The 19,929-nt window shown below is 33.7% G+C and overlaps 1 protein-coding gene across 34 annotated transcripts in view; it reads left to right on the plus strand.

Annotated features, from left to right (window-relative positions):
- Positions 1 to 19,929, plus strand: part of MYCBP2 (MYC binding protein 2) — a 193,443-nt gene that overhangs the window by 82,752 nt on the left and 90,762 nt on the right. For 31 of the 34 annotated variants that reach the window (XM_038182409.2, XM_038182484.2, XM_038182684.2 and 28 more), the window contains 16 exons: positions 1,421 to 1,625; positions 1,991 to 2,144; positions 4,552 to 4,724; positions 5,811 to 5,936; positions 6,047 to 6,174; positions 7,951 to 8,042; positions 8,952 to 9,086; positions 9,173 to 9,256; positions 10,755 to 10,851; positions 12,810 to 13,002; positions 13,664 to 13,938; positions 14,730 to 14,951; positions 16,604 to 16,795; positions 17,840 to 18,046; positions 18,202 to 18,333; positions 18,640 to 18,818. In XM_038182409.2, the coding sequence (XP_038038337.1) occupies positions 1,421 to 1,625; positions 1,991 to 2,144; positions 4,552 to 4,724; positions 5,811 to 5,936; positions 6,047 to 6,174; positions 7,951 to 8,042; positions 8,952 to 9,086; positions 9,173 to 9,256; positions 10,755 to 10,851; positions 12,810 to 13,002; positions 13,664 to 13,938; positions 14,730 to 14,951; positions 16,604 to 16,795; positions 17,840 to 18,046; positions 18,202 to 18,333; positions 18,640 to 18,818 (2,594 nt within the window). The remainder of the gene's footprint in view (positions 1 to 1,420; positions 1,626 to 1,990; positions 2,145 to 4,551; positions 4,725 to 5,810; positions 5,937 to 6,046; positions 6,175 to 7,950; positions 8,043 to 8,951; positions 9,087 to 9,172; positions 9,257 to 10,754; positions 10,852 to 12,809; positions 13,003 to 13,663; positions 13,939 to 14,729; positions 14,952 to 16,603; positions 16,796 to 17,839; positions 18,047 to 18,201; positions 18,334 to 18,639; positions 18,819 to 19,929) is intronic. The other 3 variants (XM_038182649.2, XM_072032474.1, XM_072032480.1) reach the window with 1 other exon arrangement.

The following is a 19,929-nucleotide window of genomic DNA, read 5'->3' on the forward strand; positions in this document are numbered from 1 at the left end:
TATTGATTGGTGAGGGAAACTACATGGTGTTAGAAAACGTACAAATTTTGTTTCTGCAGGGAGGTATTGCAGTACTTGGAGCACCATATTTGTTTGTCTTCCTATTTGTAGAATGGAGATCTCAAAACTCCAGTCCATATTCTCAGTTCTGGATTTGGATTTTATGATGTGACTTCCCAATTAGATGTGAATAAGCTATCTCTGAAACTGAAGCAGGGATTGGAATTGTAATTCTCTGTTCTATGGAGTTTCCCACAAATCTGCAATTTTAGGCATTTTTTTCCCCCCACACCTTTTTTTTTAATTCTTGGCTTTGTGAACTTTATCAATGAAGCTTAGTCTGACCGTGTTCCTGTTCAGTCTCACCTGTAGTTAATATTTAGTGTTATATATATAGAGAGAAGTAACCTGCTGGGCAGAATGCATTTGCTATACATGCATATTCTTCTCTTCTAGCATTTTAAATTATAAATTACCTTAACTTCATTGGTACTGAATTAGTTTTTTTTGCCCGAGTGAAGCAGATGGAGTTTAAGCAGGTTTATTGCATCAGGTCTTACTAGATTTTAAACTAAAAAAAAAGTAGATTTAGATTAGATATAAGGAAGAAACTCTTCACTCAGAGGGTGGTGTGAACAGGTTTCCCAGAGAAGCTGTGGATGCCCCATCCCTGGAGGTGTTCAAGGCCAGGCTGGATGGGGCGTTGAGCAACCTGGTGTGGTGGGAGGTGTCCCTGCCCTTGGCAGGGGGTTGGAACTAGATGAGCTTTAAGGTCCCTTCCAACCCGAACCATTCTGTGATTCTGTGATTCTAGATACTTAGGCGCTTAGGTCCATCTTTCAGTTAGCTCGCTGTAGATTGGAAATGAAACCCTAGATCTTCATGTCAGGATGTTAATGAGCATATTCAGGGGTGCTTGCTTAGGCACTTCATACTCATTTTAGCTCAAATTTGATGTGCTAATCAATTTCAAGGAACTGTTAAGAATTATTTGTTCTGTCAAACTAAAAGTCCATAAAAGTTCAGAACTGAGTTTAATTTAGGCTGTCTGAATAAGTTCCTATCAATTAATTCCTTGTTTAGCACTGAAGTTATTCAAATACTGAGTATTTAAATAGAATAAATGCTGTTATATTTGATTCTGAAGGTGGAAATGAATGTTCTCCCTAATGGAGTGTTTGAGTTCCATAAATAAAATAAAATAAAATAAAATAACTGAATAAGGAGGGGAGAGTATTTCTCAAAAGCTTGCTTTATATAAACGTCTAGTGCTTCACTTAAAGTAGTCATTATTTTCTGAAGGTAATTTTGTGGTAAGCTCTCTCTTCCAGATTACTTATTTTTTATGCTTTAACTGTGTAAGTAACCTGCTTATCTCTGAGACTTGGTGTTAATTCCCAATTTTATATTCTCTCTATAGAAAGGTCAGCTTGGTAGACCAATTCTGGACATGCCCTACTGGAATGCAAAACCAGCACCGATGCCTAATATAGGCTCTAAATACGGACGCAAAGCAACATGGATTGGAGCAAGTGGAGACCAGACTTTCCTCCGGATCGATGAAGCTCTCATTAATTCTCATGTGCTTGCTACATCAGAGATATTTGCAAGCAGGCATATAATAGGCAAGAAATCTTCTAGACTATTTTAAATGCTTACAAAGTTATTGGAGAAGAATCAGATTCATGCATGCAAACAATAAAGGAGCAACAAATTGAAAAAGTGAATAGAGCAAATTAAAATATTTTAATGTTGTAGTTATACTGAGCATGGCTCCCTTAGAAATGTAATTTTATTCAAAATAAGATTGTTAAGTCTAAGCTTTTTTGCACTTCACATTTTTTGCAATCTTACTATGGTTTATTATTTGCTGTATCGGTATCTGTTCTTCATTACTACATTAATGCTTCATGTATAGAATATGCCATGTAATGAGCGAAGTCTTTTTTGTTGTTTTTTTTTTATTTTATTTCTCTCCCCCTTGATATAGGTTTGGTACCAGCCTCAATATCAGAACCTCCTCCTTTTAAATGTCTTCTGATAAACAAAGTAGATGGCAGTTGCAAAACATTCAATGATTCTGAGCAGGAAGACCTTCAAGGTTCTGGTGTGTGTCTGGATCCTGTCTATGATGTTATTTGGAGGCAAGTGTGGATTATAGCTCCTCAAGTCATAGTATAAAATCCTTTAAAATTATTTTGGGAGGCTGGAGATTTGATTATGCTAATTTCCTGAGTAAACAAAAAAAACCAGTTCTGAGTCTTCTACGCACCTTATCATTCTCATTCCAACCTCATGATGTTTGGGGAATCCCAGTGTATTCTGCTTATTTTCTTTTTTATTCTTCCCTAGATTTCCTTCATCTGTTTAACATTGTACTGACTACTTGAATTTTCTTGACATTCCAGTTTCTACAACATCGTGTCTTTCATCTTTGTTTTTCTCTCTCAAGCATTAGTGATTAAGACTTGAATAGGAGAAGGAATAGAACAATGGTATTCTTTTCACCTCTGATATTTTGAGGTTAAACTAAAGATATTTACACAGATAGTACAGGCATTCAGGTTACAGTTGTCTTTGAGTGTTGCATTCAGTGGAGTCGTTTACCAGGTATAAATCATAAACCTTTGTTCCAAAACATAACATCAAATGCTTCTCTAAAGAGTTATTTTATAGCTCTATTAGACAGTATTTGGGACAGAGAGTTGAACTGATATCTGGGTGCAAGTGGTGGGTGATTACACTTATTTTTGAAGACTTTCTTGAAACACAATAATCGCTTAAAGTTAGAATAAAGCAGGGAACCAGCTAGTCAGCATTCATCTGGAAAAGATACTATCACGTAGGAGCATATCTTCAAAAGATCATTGTGTCCAGGCTACTTGCATTCTACTTTGGATGCCTTCATCCAAAATTGAGACTTCAGAACTTAATAGGCATTTAACATTGAAGCATGCATGTTTGCTAGGCATATTACTTTATGATCTTTAAAATTCCCTGGGTAGCTGTAGTCCTGCATTGTGCACATCCCCAGTGTTGTTGGAGTTTCATTCTCCAGTTTAAGTTTTCAATCTCCAGATTAAGTTCTTACTTAAATTATGATGAGATTTGAAATAAGGAAAAGTAGCACCCACACCCTTTCAAACTTTTGGTTGTGGTATTATCAGCATGACTAAAAAACACTGAAAGACCCGATTTGTGAGTTATTCCTGGCCATAAGAAAGCAGAAAGTTTCAGGGTGGAAAAAGGCAGGTGAAGACACTCAACTTGATGTAAAATAATAATGGTTATTCAGCTTGACAAATTTCAAACTCAAGTTTCACATTATAAGAAAGTAACTTAAAGGTGATATTATGGGTAAATGTCGGTTGAGGTGTTGTGCTATTGCCTTTCAAAAATTTGGAGACTAGAAGTAAATCTAGAACTTCAGGACATAACTATGAAGAATGGATTCTTGAAGTCTCTGTTTGCAGATTTATTTCTGTTACATTCCATACTTGTTTAATAGAAAATATTAAAACAGTCTAAAGAAGAGATGTTAATAAATATGCTAGTTGGTAATGAAATATGTGGTATATTAATTATAATTCAAGGATAGTTTTATTCATGCCTATTTAAATGAAAGGGGCAGTTTCTTTGTACAAACTTTTTAATTTTAAAGATATTTTTCACAGTTTTGTGAAATTTTTTAGTTAGTAGTGTGGTTAAATTCAAGTGGTTAAATCATTTCATGTATCTTTATATACATATATGCATGTATATAAATTTAGACAATGCTAAATTGTTGAAATCCTGAATAGATACATTGTCCTGTAATATCTTTATTTAAAACTTTCCTTCTCAGTTACTTATACCATCTTAGTCCCTTTTTTTGGATTTTTAGTACAGTGTACCAAGAGAAAATTTATTTTCTTCTTATTTAGAACACTCCCATAGGCCTGTGTCTTTTAACTGTTTCTTCCTTTTACATAGTTATATCAAAAACTTCATTTTCTTTTTGTGCATGTTGATCTATAGTATAGAAAGTCTTTCTATTCCGTTGTTCATGCTGCCATTTTCTATGATCCTTTAAAAACTCACAATGGGATCTTATACATTCTAAAAGCCCAAACTAAATATGTGGATTTCTCAAGATCTTTTTAAACTTGTTTAAAGGTGAGTAGCTTTTTTTACGTTCACTTGTCATCTTTATCATTCTTGAGCACATCTGCCATTATGTCTAGTACTTTGCTACTTAATTCATGCTTCTTGATAGATGATACCATTTTAATATTTATTAGGTTTGAAAAGTGCCTAACATTTTCTACAATATGCAAATCCATAATAGATCGTTTGACTTGAAGTACAATAAGAATGTTGTCTCTCCATTTGCCTAGTGTTAAGCCAGTAAAGCTTATATGCATTTGGTGTAATGATGTGCACTTTTAAGAGTTTGTACTGGAATATCTACATTTTACATTAAAAAGCTTACTTAATTATCAGTTAGTTTTTTGTATTTTTTTTAAGTAGGTGAAAGGGTTTTTTTTTTTACTCTGTTTTGTCTTGCTCTAGGTTTCGACCAAATGCTAGGGAACTGTGGAGTTACAATGCAGTAGTTGCCGATTCCAGACTTCCCTCAGCTCCAGACATGCAATCCCGGTGTAGTATTTTGAGTCCAGAACTTGCTCTACCAACAGGTTCCAAAGCTCTAACCACCAGATCTCATGCAGCTTTGCACATTCTAGGTACACATTTATAGTTGATAAGTCAGAAGCTTAGGTGAAATAGACACATGACTTAATGTATAAATGAACTGTAGTGTAACAGCTTTCTGACTTCTTTTTTTTTTTTTTTTAAGTTAAAATCTTTTAATTTTTCACCATTGTTCTTAACACTTATAATCTGGCTGACATTCATTTATTTTAATCAAAATAATTTTCTTCTGCCATCTTAATGATGCTAGATGATTTTAGATTTCTGATGGAACCTGCAGAGGTAAGCAGAATACAGTAAGAGAGCTTCCTAGATAAACTTTTTGGACAGTCTGCAGTCAATACTCAAGTTAACTTGCAGTCTCCAAAAAAAAAACCAAAACAGAAAAAGCATCCTTAAATGTGCAATTTTGAAATTAATTCAGTATATGTAACTAGAATTACTTTTTGCAGCTTTGTATAGTCAGCCATTAAGAGTAATATGATTTCCTTTTTTAATCTAAAAAGCCCACCAAAATGAAAAATAATCCTGTAGTATTCATGTATAAATTGGCCGTAACCAACATGTCCAGTGCTTCAAAGCACAGCTTTGGAAATAATTTTAGGTTACTTGCTCAGAGATTGTAATGTGTTCATTGCCCTGTGTGTTAGAGACAGGATAAATTTTAACTTGAACAGTATTTTTTGTGTTCAAGTCAGAATAAGGTATCTTAGGTAACCATGTATAGGAAGCATAATATGAAGCATAAAGCTTTCTATGAGGGCTCTCAAATCTGCCCATTGTTCATTTGTTACTTCAGCTCTTTTTTTGTGGTAATATGGGAAGTAAAAGTAAAACCAACAAGCAATGAGGGTGTTGCTGGCTATTTATTTACCATTAGATTAAATCATGTTTCTTGGTTATTCTGTAAATTGAATCAATTAAGTGACTTCAGTATTCAACAGGAAACCTTTAGATTTTATAGCAGTGACCCGTAACCTAATCAAAATTAAAATAGTAGACTACATGTGGTTTAGGGACAAAGCAGCTAATCTTCTTAACTAGGATTCATTTCCATTTCACTGATCATAATTAGCAGTAAGAAATGTTAAGTGTTTCTTGGTTTTGCTTTCTTTTAGGTTGTCTTGATACTTTGGCTGCTATGCAGGACTTAAAAATGGGTGTAGCAAATACAGAAGAAGAGACTCAAGCAGTAATGAAAGTTTATTCTAAAGAAGACTATAGTGTTGTTAACAGATTTGAAAGTATGTACACAGTAAAATTTTATAGCATAAATTAATCAAGCTTGTGGCATAAAAGACTAGGGTAGATTAACTGTATTTTTTTATTATTGTGATTTTTTTTTTCTCTTTAGGTCATGGAGGTGGCTGGGGTTATTCAGCCCACTCAGTAGAAGCTATCCGTTTCTGTGCTGATACAGATATTTTGTTAGGTGGTCTTGGTCTTTTTGGAGGTAGGGGTGAATATACTGCAAAAATAAAGGTAAGTTGTTTGGTTTTGTTTTAAATAATTTTATGTCTCAAATTCAGAACTTTAGAAATGCCACCTGCAAACATGATTAATTTTATTTCTTGATGAATGAGTGGTTTCCTGTATATTAAAAGCATTAGTAATAGAACTGGCACCAGGCTTCTTAGTGAGAAGTAATGAACCTTACACAGGTAGGGTAGATGAGGTAGAGAACTGAGAATTACTATTCTTAATGGTCAAGAATTAGACTGTTCTTAGACTGTTCTTAAGTTCACTAAATGCTATGCCATCTTACAGGTGCCTGGATCTGATACAGCAGTGAGTAGAATAGTTCTGTGTTCATTTTCATGAAGCTCAGAACATTTGCAGAAATTTTGTATTGTGGGCTTCAAGTTTGAAACACATCATGTGTTGGGATACATGGGGAACTGCCTTTCAAAAACAGGAAAAGAATACTTATCAGTAGCTGGAATTCCTTTAGTAGCAGCTGAACCGTTGCTTCCCATAGTTGCTGTCATTTCTTTCCCAGACTGACCTCTGAATGGCTTTTCAGCCGGGATTCTTCAATTGAAAATGAATTGAAATAGCACCAAGCATACAACTTGTGTTTGCTTTGTGCTGAGCATAAAGATGATTAGGACTGGAGCAATAAATTGGTTTTGAATTGGAAAAAAAAGCTCAAGTAAACACAGTGTGATTACAAGAGCAATCATTTCTGATAAATACCTTCTGTTCTTCCATTTAATAGGGATTTCAAAAACTCCCTGAAAAACATTAAAAAGGAAAGAAAATAGCTGTAGGAGATTTCTGTTTGATCTTTATATAAGAGATATGTTACTGTTGTCATATGTCTATCATTTAATGGGTAATTGAGTTTCTTTTTCTGTTTTCAGATGAATAGGGCTACTAATTATTATGGTTTATTTTAGGGAAATTGATGGTATGTGGTTAGCATTTACATTTGTGTAAGACAACTGGAAAGCTGAAATAAATAGTTGTAATTTATTCTAGTTTAATACAGTCACTTAGAATTACAAATGATTAAGGAAATCAAAGAAAGTTAACCCGAAAAGCATTACTATGGTTTAAGTACTAAAGATTGTAACCCCGACAAAGCATTCTTGTATTATTTGTTCAATTTGTTTCTGGTTGTCTAAGATTAGCTTATGACCATTTGTTAATGGTTGTCTAAGATTAGTTTATGACCAAAATAAGATTTGCCAATCCTATCACAGATAAACTACATACTAAATAGGGTGTTACAACATAAGTCATAGGTATGTATTTTGGGCCTCTCTCGAGCTGATCAAATTGAAGAAGTGATTTTTGACTGATTAAGAAGCCCAAGTTCTTTTGAAAAGGGTAACATCTTTTGTCCTAGTCAAGAACTGTTTATGATATTACTGACAGTCAAGCTGTCCCTTTCCAGATAAGCTGAGTATATCTCCAGATAGAAAACCTTCATATTCTGCCAAACTTTGCCTTTTTTAGATGCTCTGTATTTGTCTTGTCTGCAAGATTTACAGAGTTTCTCCACTTAAGATCAGAATATATTTGGGCATAAGGCTGGTAGATCAGTGTCAATTGCTGTTTTTTAATAGTTCATGACATTACAAAATCCTGACTTCCAGGTGAGAATTTGCCTATCAGTAACATTGACAAGCAGTTATTTTTGGGAAGGGGAAAGAATAATATTGAACAGTTTCTGGAATACAAGACAGGAAAAAGTGGTGGCATGAAGTTTGTAACAGCTGAGACATACTTTTACCTTTTTTCTTATTCTACCAGTTGTTTGAATTGGGTCCAGATGGGGGAGACCATGAGACTGATGGTGACCTTCTTGCTGAAACAGATGTCTTAGCATATGATTGTGCTGCTAGGTAAGATATTTCCCTTACTACTCATATTGAAAGGATGCTTTGAAAGATGAAAGAATTTACCATTGAAATAATCCATGACTAATTCTTTTAAATCTCAAGTATTAAGACCCATGTGTATAATACTGGTTTCTTAAATGTTCATGAGTAACTCCTAAGAATCTGTGCATAAACTCTTGTAATTTACTAAAAAATTTACCCACTTACATTAGTTGTAGTAATATGTATTAAATGTAATTAGCTTGGTGTACATTTTAAATTAACTTTATCTCCATTGTTTGCATTTCGTATCTGATTGTTTCAAAATGCAAGACCATGCTAGATGTAAGCATTTGCAGGTCCTTCTGAATTTAAAACAAAGAAAAAGTAAAATTTACTAGTGTGTTGTCGACGGAAGGAAGACACAGATGCTCAATATGAGTGATCAGTGAACTTCGATTTATTGGATAGCTCAGCCATTTTTTATATGATTCAATATAATTAGCTCATACATATTGCAAAAGCTAAGCTCACTATTGGTTAGTGCAACTTTCCCTATCTTATCAGCTAGCTCCTCATTCCCTCAACCGTTATCCCGCCTTAGGTACTTTCCCATCCACACATTGACACAATGCCTTTGTCCCTTGATTGGTTTCCCGCCAGCTGCCAGACTCATATGAGCTGCGTTCGATACTTTTTTAGCTCGCTACCTCCAAGTTGCTCAACATTCACATGACCTACTTCACTTAACCATTCCTCCACACTAGTGTTTTTCAACAAATTATTTTTAAATGTCAAATGTAAATAGATACTTGAGATTAATAAATTAATTCCCATTAATTTTGAATTTTCTTTTATAAACGGTATAATTTGTTAAAGATCAATATATAAACTAATTCAGTTATATATTTTTTTTGAATTTATTTCATCCAGAGAGAAGTATGCAATGATGTTTGACGAACCTGTACTCCTACAAGCTGGCTGGTGGTATGTTGCCTGGGCAAGAGTGTCAGGACCTAGCAGTGATTGTGGATCTCATGGACAGGCCTCTATTACTACGGATGATGGGTATTTTTTTTTCTGTATTTTTTAATGCATAAGAAGAGATCTAATATTACTTGAATAATTGCTTTTGTTGTTGTTTTCTCTTTCAGTGTTGTCTTTCAGTTTAAAAGTTCCAAGAAATCAAATAACGGTACAGATGTTAATGCAGGGCAGATCCCACAGTTACTCTACAGGTAATATTTTGACCTCTATTTAGAACAATTTAATGACACAGTTTTTAAGCTAGGTGACAGTGCTTGGTGGGGGTGTTGGACCACGTGATCTCCACGGGGGATCTTCCAACTTCAAACATTCTGTGATTCTGTGAGACTTCCATTTTTTAAAAAATGACTTTAATCATAAAATCATAGTTCTATAGAGCTTTGTGACTTCATCCAACGTTTCACTTCTAGTTGGGAAGTATTCCATTTAGTATGTTTCACTTTTTGAGTAGTATATTATTAAACAGATTTTCACATTGCATTACTGTAATGAAAAAAAGCTAAAATGAGTTGTGCTTTACAATTACCTACCCTAATTTTATTGTCCCCATGATAAATGTTATGCAAGTGGTTTTAAAAAGCAAGAACTCTTTCACTGTATTATGTATCTTTCAGATTTCCTCAGATATATACAAAACCTGATACATGTACATATATATATATATGTTAATTGAACCATATGTATACATCAGGTCCTTTGCTATGTCCTTTTTCAAAATGTCCTTTTTATGGTCCGTTGTCAGAGCAGCTGACTTTTCCAGGTAAACTCTGTGTCCATAAATGCCTCTCTATCCAGAGGAATGTTTTGACTGATGCGCGTAAAGTCCTGGTACAATTTATTAATCGTTTGGTTAATTTCTGTGGAGATATAGCTATAACCAAAGACAAGCAAACTTAGGGCCCTCTGAGGAAGGATGTGGCTGAAGAGCCACAAGTAGCACATGAGGAAAGGTGCTGCATTAACACGTGCTGCCTATATTGGTTGTGCTTTTATTGTGTGGGACTTTGGGACCCACCTTCAGATACTTTAATTCCAAACAACATCCTATACACTTCAGAGTTAAGAATAGACTCAGGGATGTTATATCCCCAGGAAATAAAAATACTTTTTTTATTAGGAACCAGAGTTCTTCAAGATGTTAGTATCCCTTTGGTCTCCTCTTCTTTTGCTTCCATATAGGTACATAAAGTTTTGTCTTTTTTCATTGCAATATGAGTGAAATTGAAGTATACTTGAACTTATTTCTGCCTTCAGGAGGTGTGGACTGATTTTATCTCTGTGAATACTCAAAGACAAAAACCTTTGGTTTTAATTCTGAGTGCTTGATATGCATTAGATATCACAAAGTAAAAATGATGACGTGGCCTACACATACCAAAACCCAGTATTCTTTGAGAAGTAACATTTCTAGTCCTAAAATTTTTATTTGAAGAAATACAGTAAATGCTTGTATAAATTTCACATAGATCTCAAATTTATTCAATTGTCACAATATTACTAGTTGAACAGAATTCAAGTTATTTAATTGCTGGTCTAGAAGGGTTAGGAACTGGAGGAAGTTATGCTGAAATTGAGCATTTATGGATAACTCTGTTAAACCTTTCTTTGTCTGTCGTTCTTCAACAATAGAAACAGGAAAGCTAGGTGCAGAATTTAGGTCAGTTCTTAAATCTTAAATTGTTCTTCCAGGCTGCCAACAAGTGATGGTAGTGCCTCCAAAGGAAAACAGCAAACCAGTGAACCTGTGCATATTTTAAAGAGGTCTTTTGCCAGAACTGTGTCAGTGGTGAGTATTATCTGGAATCCTTTCTGTTTTGTGCATGTTCATTCATACATTCATACTTACAAAACCAAAAGATGTATGTGTGGTAATCATTAGTGGTTTTGTTTTTTTTTAAAACCTGCTGTATCAAGCAGAAGTTACACTGTTATATAGAACTTCTGTATTTTGATTTTGTTCAATTGTTTTTATTATTTATTTGTTTTCTGAAGTTTGCAGACTTCAAATTTAAGGCTAAGCTAACCTTATGATGCAAGCCTGGAAATATTTTTGTTTATAAGGCTTAGTTTACTTTTCATGTATGAGTTTCTTAGTTTTCTTTCTGATTGGCTTTGTTTTGTTTTGTTTTGTTTTGAGTTTTTACTTACTGATTGCATTCAATGTAAAAGCCCTTACTGCAAAGAAATTAATATTGGCAGATATTAGTTTAGTTTAGTTTAGTTTAGTTTAGTTTTGAAGGAGCTTAACTGTATTCTCTTCTCTGTGGCTTTTACATTGCCAATTAGTCATTGGTAAGATTCATTTTCCTCTTGGATGCTTTCCAGTATGCACTGAGTATCAGCATTTAATTAAACTCTGATAAGATGAGGTAAGGAATATTAATAGGTACAATGCCCTGCAACTATTGCTAGAAGATAGTGTGCAGTTCTTCACATACAGCAGGACTAGCAGAAAGCTAGTCAAATTTTGAGGCGTAATACACTCCATTGAAATGATGTATTATGATGCAGAGTAAGGCCGATTCCGTCCTTGTGTTTTCATAGTACAGTCCCTTACTTATCTGTTAGAAGGAATGATTATTTGTTGTTCAGTTTCATCCTTTTTTCAGTTTCATCCCATAAAATATATTTTATGCTGCATTGTGTGTACTGTCAGTATTCTTAACTAACAGTTACATAGAAATTATTGACTACATACAGACATGTTCAGTCAGGTTTTCTTAACCAGTTTTTTTTTCTCATTTATATATTCTGTATTTTTTCAGTATTCTCTAATGATCAGAATGATCTTCCAGTTTTCAGATTAATTCTAGAAATTTGACATGATTTGTGTTTTTAGTAATCATATTATTAGAATGTATTAATAGCTACTCTAAATACGTTTACTTTAAAATTTTCTCATTAAACTAGGGACTACTGTGGCTTTTAATCCTTCACATTGTATCTTCTTTCTTCATTATTTTGATGCTATTATCCCTCACCACAGATATGAATTGGCATATGAGTTTTATCATTCTAGAGAATCAGGCATTGTGGACATTGCATACATAACTGAACAGTCAGCGTGTTTGTTGCAGCTTGAAGGTATACCTGCACCTTGTAGGTAATCAATACCAAATACTTGTAGGGAACCTTCTGAGGTACAGCTGTATGAAACTAACACATTTCATAACAGTAGAAACGAATTTTTGGATAAACAAAACTTTGTAAACCCTCAGGTTCCTCATGGATTACCAAGTGCTTCTGTTGAAATTTCCAAATACTGTAAATGTGATATAGTTCCCATGATCTTACAGATCATAACTGCTTAAAAGCAAGGCAAGACCAGCCCTGATACATTACCATTATGGCAAAAATGTATTCTGTTAAAAGTAAGTATCACACTATTCAATGCAGATTAAACAAGTAAAATTTACTGAAAAATCTGTATTACAAATGAATACAAACAGCTGTTAGTTCTTAAATAACTGAGAGACTTCCACATGCCCATTATTATAATGTATTATAAATTGCTTTTAGGACAGTAATACAGTGAAATTATTCCCTACCTTCTCAGTTTGTGTATTCTCAAATAAATAGGTTTTCTGTCTTGTATGGTAGATTCATGTAGGTATAAGTATGTTTTCAGATTAAATACTGATATAGATGTTTGCGTTTCATCTTATTCTGTTGCTGAAAGTTCATTTTTTTGTTTTGTTTTTTACACAAAATCTGTCTTCCTTTACGCTTCATATCCTGAAATAGGAATGCTTTGAGTCTTTATTGAGCATTCTTCACTGGAGCTGGACAACACTGGTGCTAGGAGTCGAAGAACTTCGTGGACTTAAAGGCTTCCAATATACTGCTACTCTTCTGGATTTAGAAAGATTGCGTTTTGTGGGTACTTGCTGTCTGAGGTTGCTGAGGGTCTACACCTGTGAAATATATCCAATATCAGGTATTTTCCTTAATTCACTTGTTTCATATTTATCGGCAAATAATAATATACAGGACAGGACATTGACAAGATTGATCTATTATTGTAGAGTGAGCTGTAAGATGAAATTGCTTCTACAGATATTTTTATTGGAGCAATTAAGAGACTTAATTGCTCCAATAGAAATGGGATATTGAAATGGGATATTGAGATGGGTCAGAAATGGGATATTTGCAGCTAACCGTATAACTAAATGTTCAATACCACATGTTTACACTGAAACTCATGTATATTTTAATTTTTGTTTTGCTTGACAGTTGAGTTATTTTAATCCATTTAGTCTTCATTTCTCCCATTTCTGTGCATAGTACGTGCTTTGGTAGTGAGCACAATTTAAATTTGAAAGACAGTAAATGTTTTTCATGCCTGTAGTTTAACAATACTTATATTAAAATTCAGCATGTATTATGAAAGACTGGAAAATTGGAAGTTTTTGATGTGCAGGTTTCTTTGATGTAGCTTAACACACCCTTCGCTATTTTGCTTTGTGAAATTAACATTTCTAAATACACATTAATCAATGTTGCTAACTTCTAGTTGTTTTATTTGCATGTATAATGTGCATTTTATATGAAAACGTTTAATTTACTGAACATGAATGCTCTTCTTTTTTGTGACCTAGCTACGGCTAAGGCGGTTGTAGAAGAAACCAGCAAGCTAGCAGATTGCATTGGAAAAACGAGGACCTTGCTGAGAAAAATCCTATCTGAAGGAGTTGATCATTGCATGGTCAAGTTGGACAATGATCCACAAGGATATCTCAGTCAGCCCCTGAGCCTTTTAGAAGCTGTTCTTCAGGAATGCCATAATACATTCACAGCTTGCTTTCATTCTTTTTATCCAACACCAGCTCTCCAGTGGGCATGTCTTTGTGACTTGCTCAATTGTTTGGATCAGGTACATGAAAGTTTCACAAGTGAACATTACCATGTAGCTTGCTCTTGTGCTCTAGGAAGCAAAGCAGTTTTAAAATTCTTTATTGCTTTTGTGTATTGCTTTTTTTGTATCATGGTTTGCAATTCAAATTCTGCTGTGGTCAAAAAAACTGCTGCACACTGCTTTTTCAGTGTGTAGTCTATGCTTTATATGTGAATATATGTGTGGAATTTTTGACACTAATAATTCGTCACTAATAAACAAGTAATTTCTCATTACTAAATGTTGCAACAATGCTGTGATCCAGCAAAGTAGATGAGAAGCTGGCAATATTATCCTATAATCAGCAAGTTTTTCCTAAGCGTCTTGCTTATTCTGAATGAGCATCCCGCATCTAAGTTGCTCACTTGCATTAAATGAGATATAAACAATTTGTTTCTTTGCTTGAAAATTCATGTAGTATATTAAAATCCAAGGAGGAAACAGTTCGTTAGCATATTATTCTAATTAAATTTTAATTATAAGAAGACTTCAAGGGAGTATCATGATTTCAAAAGTAATTTAATGGGTTTATTGTTTTAAAACATATGTCATAAAACAAATTTTAATTATTCCAGTTTGAAAGATCTGAATCAAAGCTCAGGAGAGAAGATAATGTAAAATTCACAGCAAATCTAAAACTACATGAAATTGTTTATTTAAGCTATTTCTATAATTACTATAAAACCGGAAATTTCCTTTCAAAAGTTGTTCTTCCTCATTGACTTTGAATGTAACAGTGCATTTCTATTTATTCCGTTTTATGTTTTTAGGACATCCAAGAAGCAAATTTCAAAACCTCCAGTAGCCGGCTTCTTGCTGCTGTTATGTCTGCCCTCTGCCACACTTCAGTGAAACTGACCTCTATTTTTCCAATTGCTTATGATGGAGAGGCATTGCTTCGATCAATGGTAAAACAAGTCAGCACTGAGAATGACTCTGCTCTGGCCCATCGTTTTCCTCTTTTGGTTGCACATATGGAAAAACTTAGTCAGGTTAGGATATGTTCTAAAAATTTAAAAACCTGTTTGACTTTGCAACAAATAAAAGTTACGTAAATTAAAATGTTAGTTTTATAAGGTTGTAGCTGAATTACTTAAGTGCTTTCTTTCTAAAAGATTTGTTTCAAAAATTTATTATTTTATCAATTTTTTATATTTTGGTCTGAATTACTCCAGTTCTTGCCTGTTTGAGGAAAAATGTTTGAGAAAAGATGTTTATTCTGGAATATTAAAATGGTAGAAATATAGTTTAGAGTTGTCTTGTGGTGCGTAGTGTTCTCTGCAAGTTTCTCAGCTTTTGCACAGGAGCACAAGAAAGAACTTGTGGGTTGGTCCAGTGCTTTGAGGAACAGTCAGCACATCTTCAGTAAAAAATTCATGTTTCAAACTGAAGTTTTTAAAGGAGTAAACAGTTTTTAAAGGAGTAAAGGTGGACAAGGGAAGTCCAGTTCATATAGTTCTACACCAGGTTGTTGAACTGTCAAATGCTGTATTTTTCAGAAATTTCGGAATTTCAGAAAAGATTTACAGGAATGAAAAAGGTAAAGATGATAAAGATCTAGGACTACTAAATAGTTTTCTTCACTTTAAAAGACGAGAAGGGTAAGGTCTTATGAAATTGTGAATGATGCATGAAGGGTAAATAAATGATAGTCATTGAGTCTTTCAATACCAAAATTTTGGAGTAACCAGAGACTTTAGCAGAAGGTAAGTTCAAAAAGTAGCTGTTCTTCCTTAAACATGCAGCTAAGCTGTGGAACATCTTTCTGCAGACCATTTCTATGATAAAAGTTTTCATGGATGTAAAAAACATCTGTGTAAGTTGATGAAGAAAAAAATTCACCAAAACCTGTTAAATGCAAAGATAATATTTCCATCTTGGATACAAGTGTTTCTTAACACCTAAAGATTGAAAGTGTTTCTTCAGCTATCTGTACTGGTTTGCTTGACATGATTGTCTTTCCGGGCTATTCACTATTGAATATTCTTGTAAGACAGAATGGTGAAAAAGACAAGCCTTTGATTCCAATCAGTGTAGCTGATCCTATTTTTAATTACTGGGAATGACTTTCAGTAGGTATAACTATTTTGAAAAACAGTGGATGTCACTTAGGTAGTAGACGCAGTAGGTACCTAAGTTTAGATTTGTTTAACATTCTTCATTCAGTAAAGAAAAACTTTTTTATAAGCTTCCCATCACTGACTTCATCTTATCCTTTTGGACAGAACATTCTCTTTACTAACATCAAAGCCAAAAAGCTTCTGAGTTTCCTTTTAGGCGGAGGGAAAGACAATGATGTGAAGAGCTCAATAGGTAGCCATTTAGGTGCTGTAATGTGTTGTATTCTTAAAAACTAAGAAACTAAGTAATCTATAGCATGCTTATGTCATGGAGGGATATAAAAAAAGCTCCATCTTGAGAAGAATACCAATACGCAATATTAACCAGGTTCTTGACAAAGGAATACATGTTATGATTGCTTTGATTTTTATTTTATTTTTTTTATCTGCCTAGACATTTCTTATTATTATTAAGTCACTGATTCATTATTTATTGATGTTTATAATATGTGGAAATCTTGGAAAACTTATTTTTATTTAAAGAATGAACAATGTTATTTGCTATTTGTCTCTTCTTTATGCAGAGCGAAGAAAATGTTTCAGGGATGACAAGCTTTCGGGAAGTGCTGGAAAAGATGTTGGTCATTGTTGTTTTACCGGTCCGGAATAGTCTTAGACGAGAAAATGAACTTTTTTCTTCACATCTAGTTTCTAATACCTGTGGGTTGCTTGCTAGTATAGTGAGCGAACTTACAGCATCAGCATTAGGATCTGAGGTAAAGCTTCCATAAGACCATTCCTAGAAGAAGTCTTTCAGGACAAGTGTATTATGAATGTAATACATGCTGTGACATCAGTTAATCTAGGTGTGTAGATCTTTTACAGATGCTGGAATTGCTCTCAGCAGCTTTCAGATGTCTAAGTTTTTTTAAAAAGTTCATTTTATTAGGTAAATACTGTTGATAATTAGCTACTTCATCATGGCTGAAGAACACTGTACGTTTTTCCAAAGTGACAATATTTTTAAGCATTTTTTTCATGTATGCCTACACATGAAAGCACCATGAAATCATGCCTACATACACATGAAATGTATTCATTTGGTGTTCATTGGAGGCAGTGACACATCCCTGAGCATCTCTGTGCCTCTGATGGTATCATGGGTCTTCCATGTGTTCTAATCCTATCTGTTTTTGGTTATGGATCAGAATTTATAATGTATTTTGGTTATGCATGGTATAGCATCCACCTTGTAGTCAGTATTGTATAATACACATATTCAATTTATAGATACATATAAAAGACAGTAGACTTTTTCAAGTTTATCTGGTTTGTATTAGAAAACTGAGAATGGTACTGAGTCTAACTTCTTAAAATCCAGAGTTTCACATGTATGAATCTATCATGTTGTTAAATGATAGGAATTTATTTGATTTTATTAAATGCACATCGCTGTGTACTATCAGCAAATTTTTTCACGGAAAGTACACTTTCGATAAGATTGATTAAAGACCTTATTATTATTATATAAGATACGTATTGACCATACACTAAAGCAGAAATAAGCAGCTCTTCTTGAGGCATACCAAGTTATCTTTTCTGATAATTCATCCTACAAAAATATATATTTAAATGCCTGAAAATAAAATAAATAAGATTCCTAATAATTCTTACCTAACTCATAAATATTACCAGAAATGTTTTTTTTTTTCATTTTATCTTGTACTGAAAAGAAGCCAGTATTGGCATCTACTTTAACTTATTAAAGTTGCCTAATGTTTAACAGCTAACTTTTCATGCTTGTATTTAATTTTCTACAGGTTGATGGGCTGAACTCTCTTCATTCTGTGAAATCCACTCCAAACAGATTCACTAAAACAAGCCAGGGAAGAAGCTGGAATACTGGGAATGGATCTCCTGATGCAATATGTTTCTCTGTGGACAAGGCTGGTGTAGTTGTAGTAGGCTTTTCTGTTTACGGTGGAGGGGGAATTCACGAGTATGAACTGGAAGTATTAGTTGATGATGTAAGTACTGCATTTGAAAGAACTTTTTCAATTTTGTTTTATTTGTAATGCTGTGTTTAACAGTTTCTACAAGAGAAAATAACTGGCATATTTGTACAAATGTGCTATGTATTTACGTAATAAATGTATTAAAATGTCATTGTTCTTTGATTCAGAGTGATCATACTGGAGATTCAACTCATTCTCATAGATGGACATCTTTAGAATTGGTTAAAGGAACTTACACCACAGATGATTCTCCCAGTGACATAGCTGAAATCAGACTTGACAAAGTTGTACCACTGAAGGTAAATCAAAGAAGTACACATCGTATGACTTGTACAAGTTTCATATGACTTGTAAAAAACAAAATCTAGAGCATTCAATGTAAATAGTTTTTTGTTTACACATCTATGGTTGATTTTGACATGTTTGCTTTGTAAATTGTCACCTTGTAACTGAAAAGTGCAAATCCTGGAAGTAAAAAAGAAATTAAAACTTTACTTTTATAATAGCATAAACAGATTATAATTGAAATAGCTTTTGTTATACCATGAAGCCTAACTTACATACTTGTTTTATACTGCATACTGCTTTTGCCTCTCCTTTTTAAGGAAAATGTGAAATACGCGATTCGTTTGAGGAATTATGGAAGCCGGACTGCCAATGGAGATGGAGGAATGACCACAGTTCAGTGTCCAGATGGTGTAACATTTACCTTTAGTACATGTAGTCTGAGCAGTAACGGCACAAACCAAACACGTGGACAGATTCCACAGATTCTTTATTACAGGTTTGTGTGTTGTCGTGATCTATTTCTAAGAAAAGTTAATTAAATTATATGTGCTATTATAACACACCTTTTTAGAGAAGTAACAGAAATAAATAATATCTGAAGTGTGCTTGAGGAAAGGGTCTTTAGCAGCAGTATTGTGTTCTTTCAGTGTAGTTTCAGTCTTAGGGTATTTATTAAAGACAGCTTTTGGAGCACCAGTTGTACAGTCTTGTATTAGATTCTCTTATTTTTGAATTGGCAAATACTCTGTTAGTTCACCTCTCTTGCAAGGTCCATTGTCTACTCCTTTTAAAGTTATAACAAATTTATAAGATGCACCACTACGTTCTGGCTTTTTTCTTTAACCTCAGAAATTTTTGAGAGACTGTTGACTGTAATGTTCCTCTCTCTGGTTTCATTCAGTTCCTTCCTCTATTGCTGGAAAGGATTGTATAATGTAGATAAGCAAGGTCTGTTTATTATGGGAAGTTTCCTATCTTACTGTAAAGTTCAAATGTATAAAAAGAAAAAATGCAAATAAAATCAGCTGAAACATCTGACTATTCTTCAGAGAAGCTTTATGTTAGCCTTTCAGGATGAATTCACTTAATCCAATGCTTTAGTGGAAAGTATTGCTTTCAGTTTTCAGGCGTTTACATTGATAGTAAAGAAAATGTGATTTTCAAAATGTAGTAGTGTCTCAATATATGAATTACTACCAATGTCTGTACAGCAAAAAAATGTCATACCCTTTACTGAAATCTCAGTTTCTGTGGTAAATTGTTGATCATCAGTAAGTAGATCCAAGAAGTAAAATAACAAAGAATAATAATTTACTTTGATTCCTAGTTATGCGGTAGGTGCACATAACTAATAAAAGATGAAGAGGATAAAATAAGGAATGTAACAGGTAATGACATATTTTGGACTAACAGTTCTAGGAATCTGTTGCTCCTCAGAAAAATTTAAAGGAACTAAAATATGAATAAATGAAGTTGCTAGCAAAATTGTAGTAATAGCATAGTTCAAGATACAAGTAGTTCTTCTAAACTGTTTTAAAATGAGATTGGGTTACTTTGAGTTGGGTTACTGAGATCCAACTTGTCAGTAATAACAGTAAGTTCATGTA

This window comes from Anas platyrhynchos, chromosome 1 (assembly GCF_047663525.1).
Source record: "Anas platyrhynchos isolate ZD024472 breed Pekin duck chromosome 1, IASCAAS_PekinDuck_T2T, whole genome shotgun sequence".
Taxonomy (NCBI): Eukaryota; Metazoa; Chordata; class Aves; order Anseriformes; family Anatidae; genus Anas; species Anas platyrhynchos.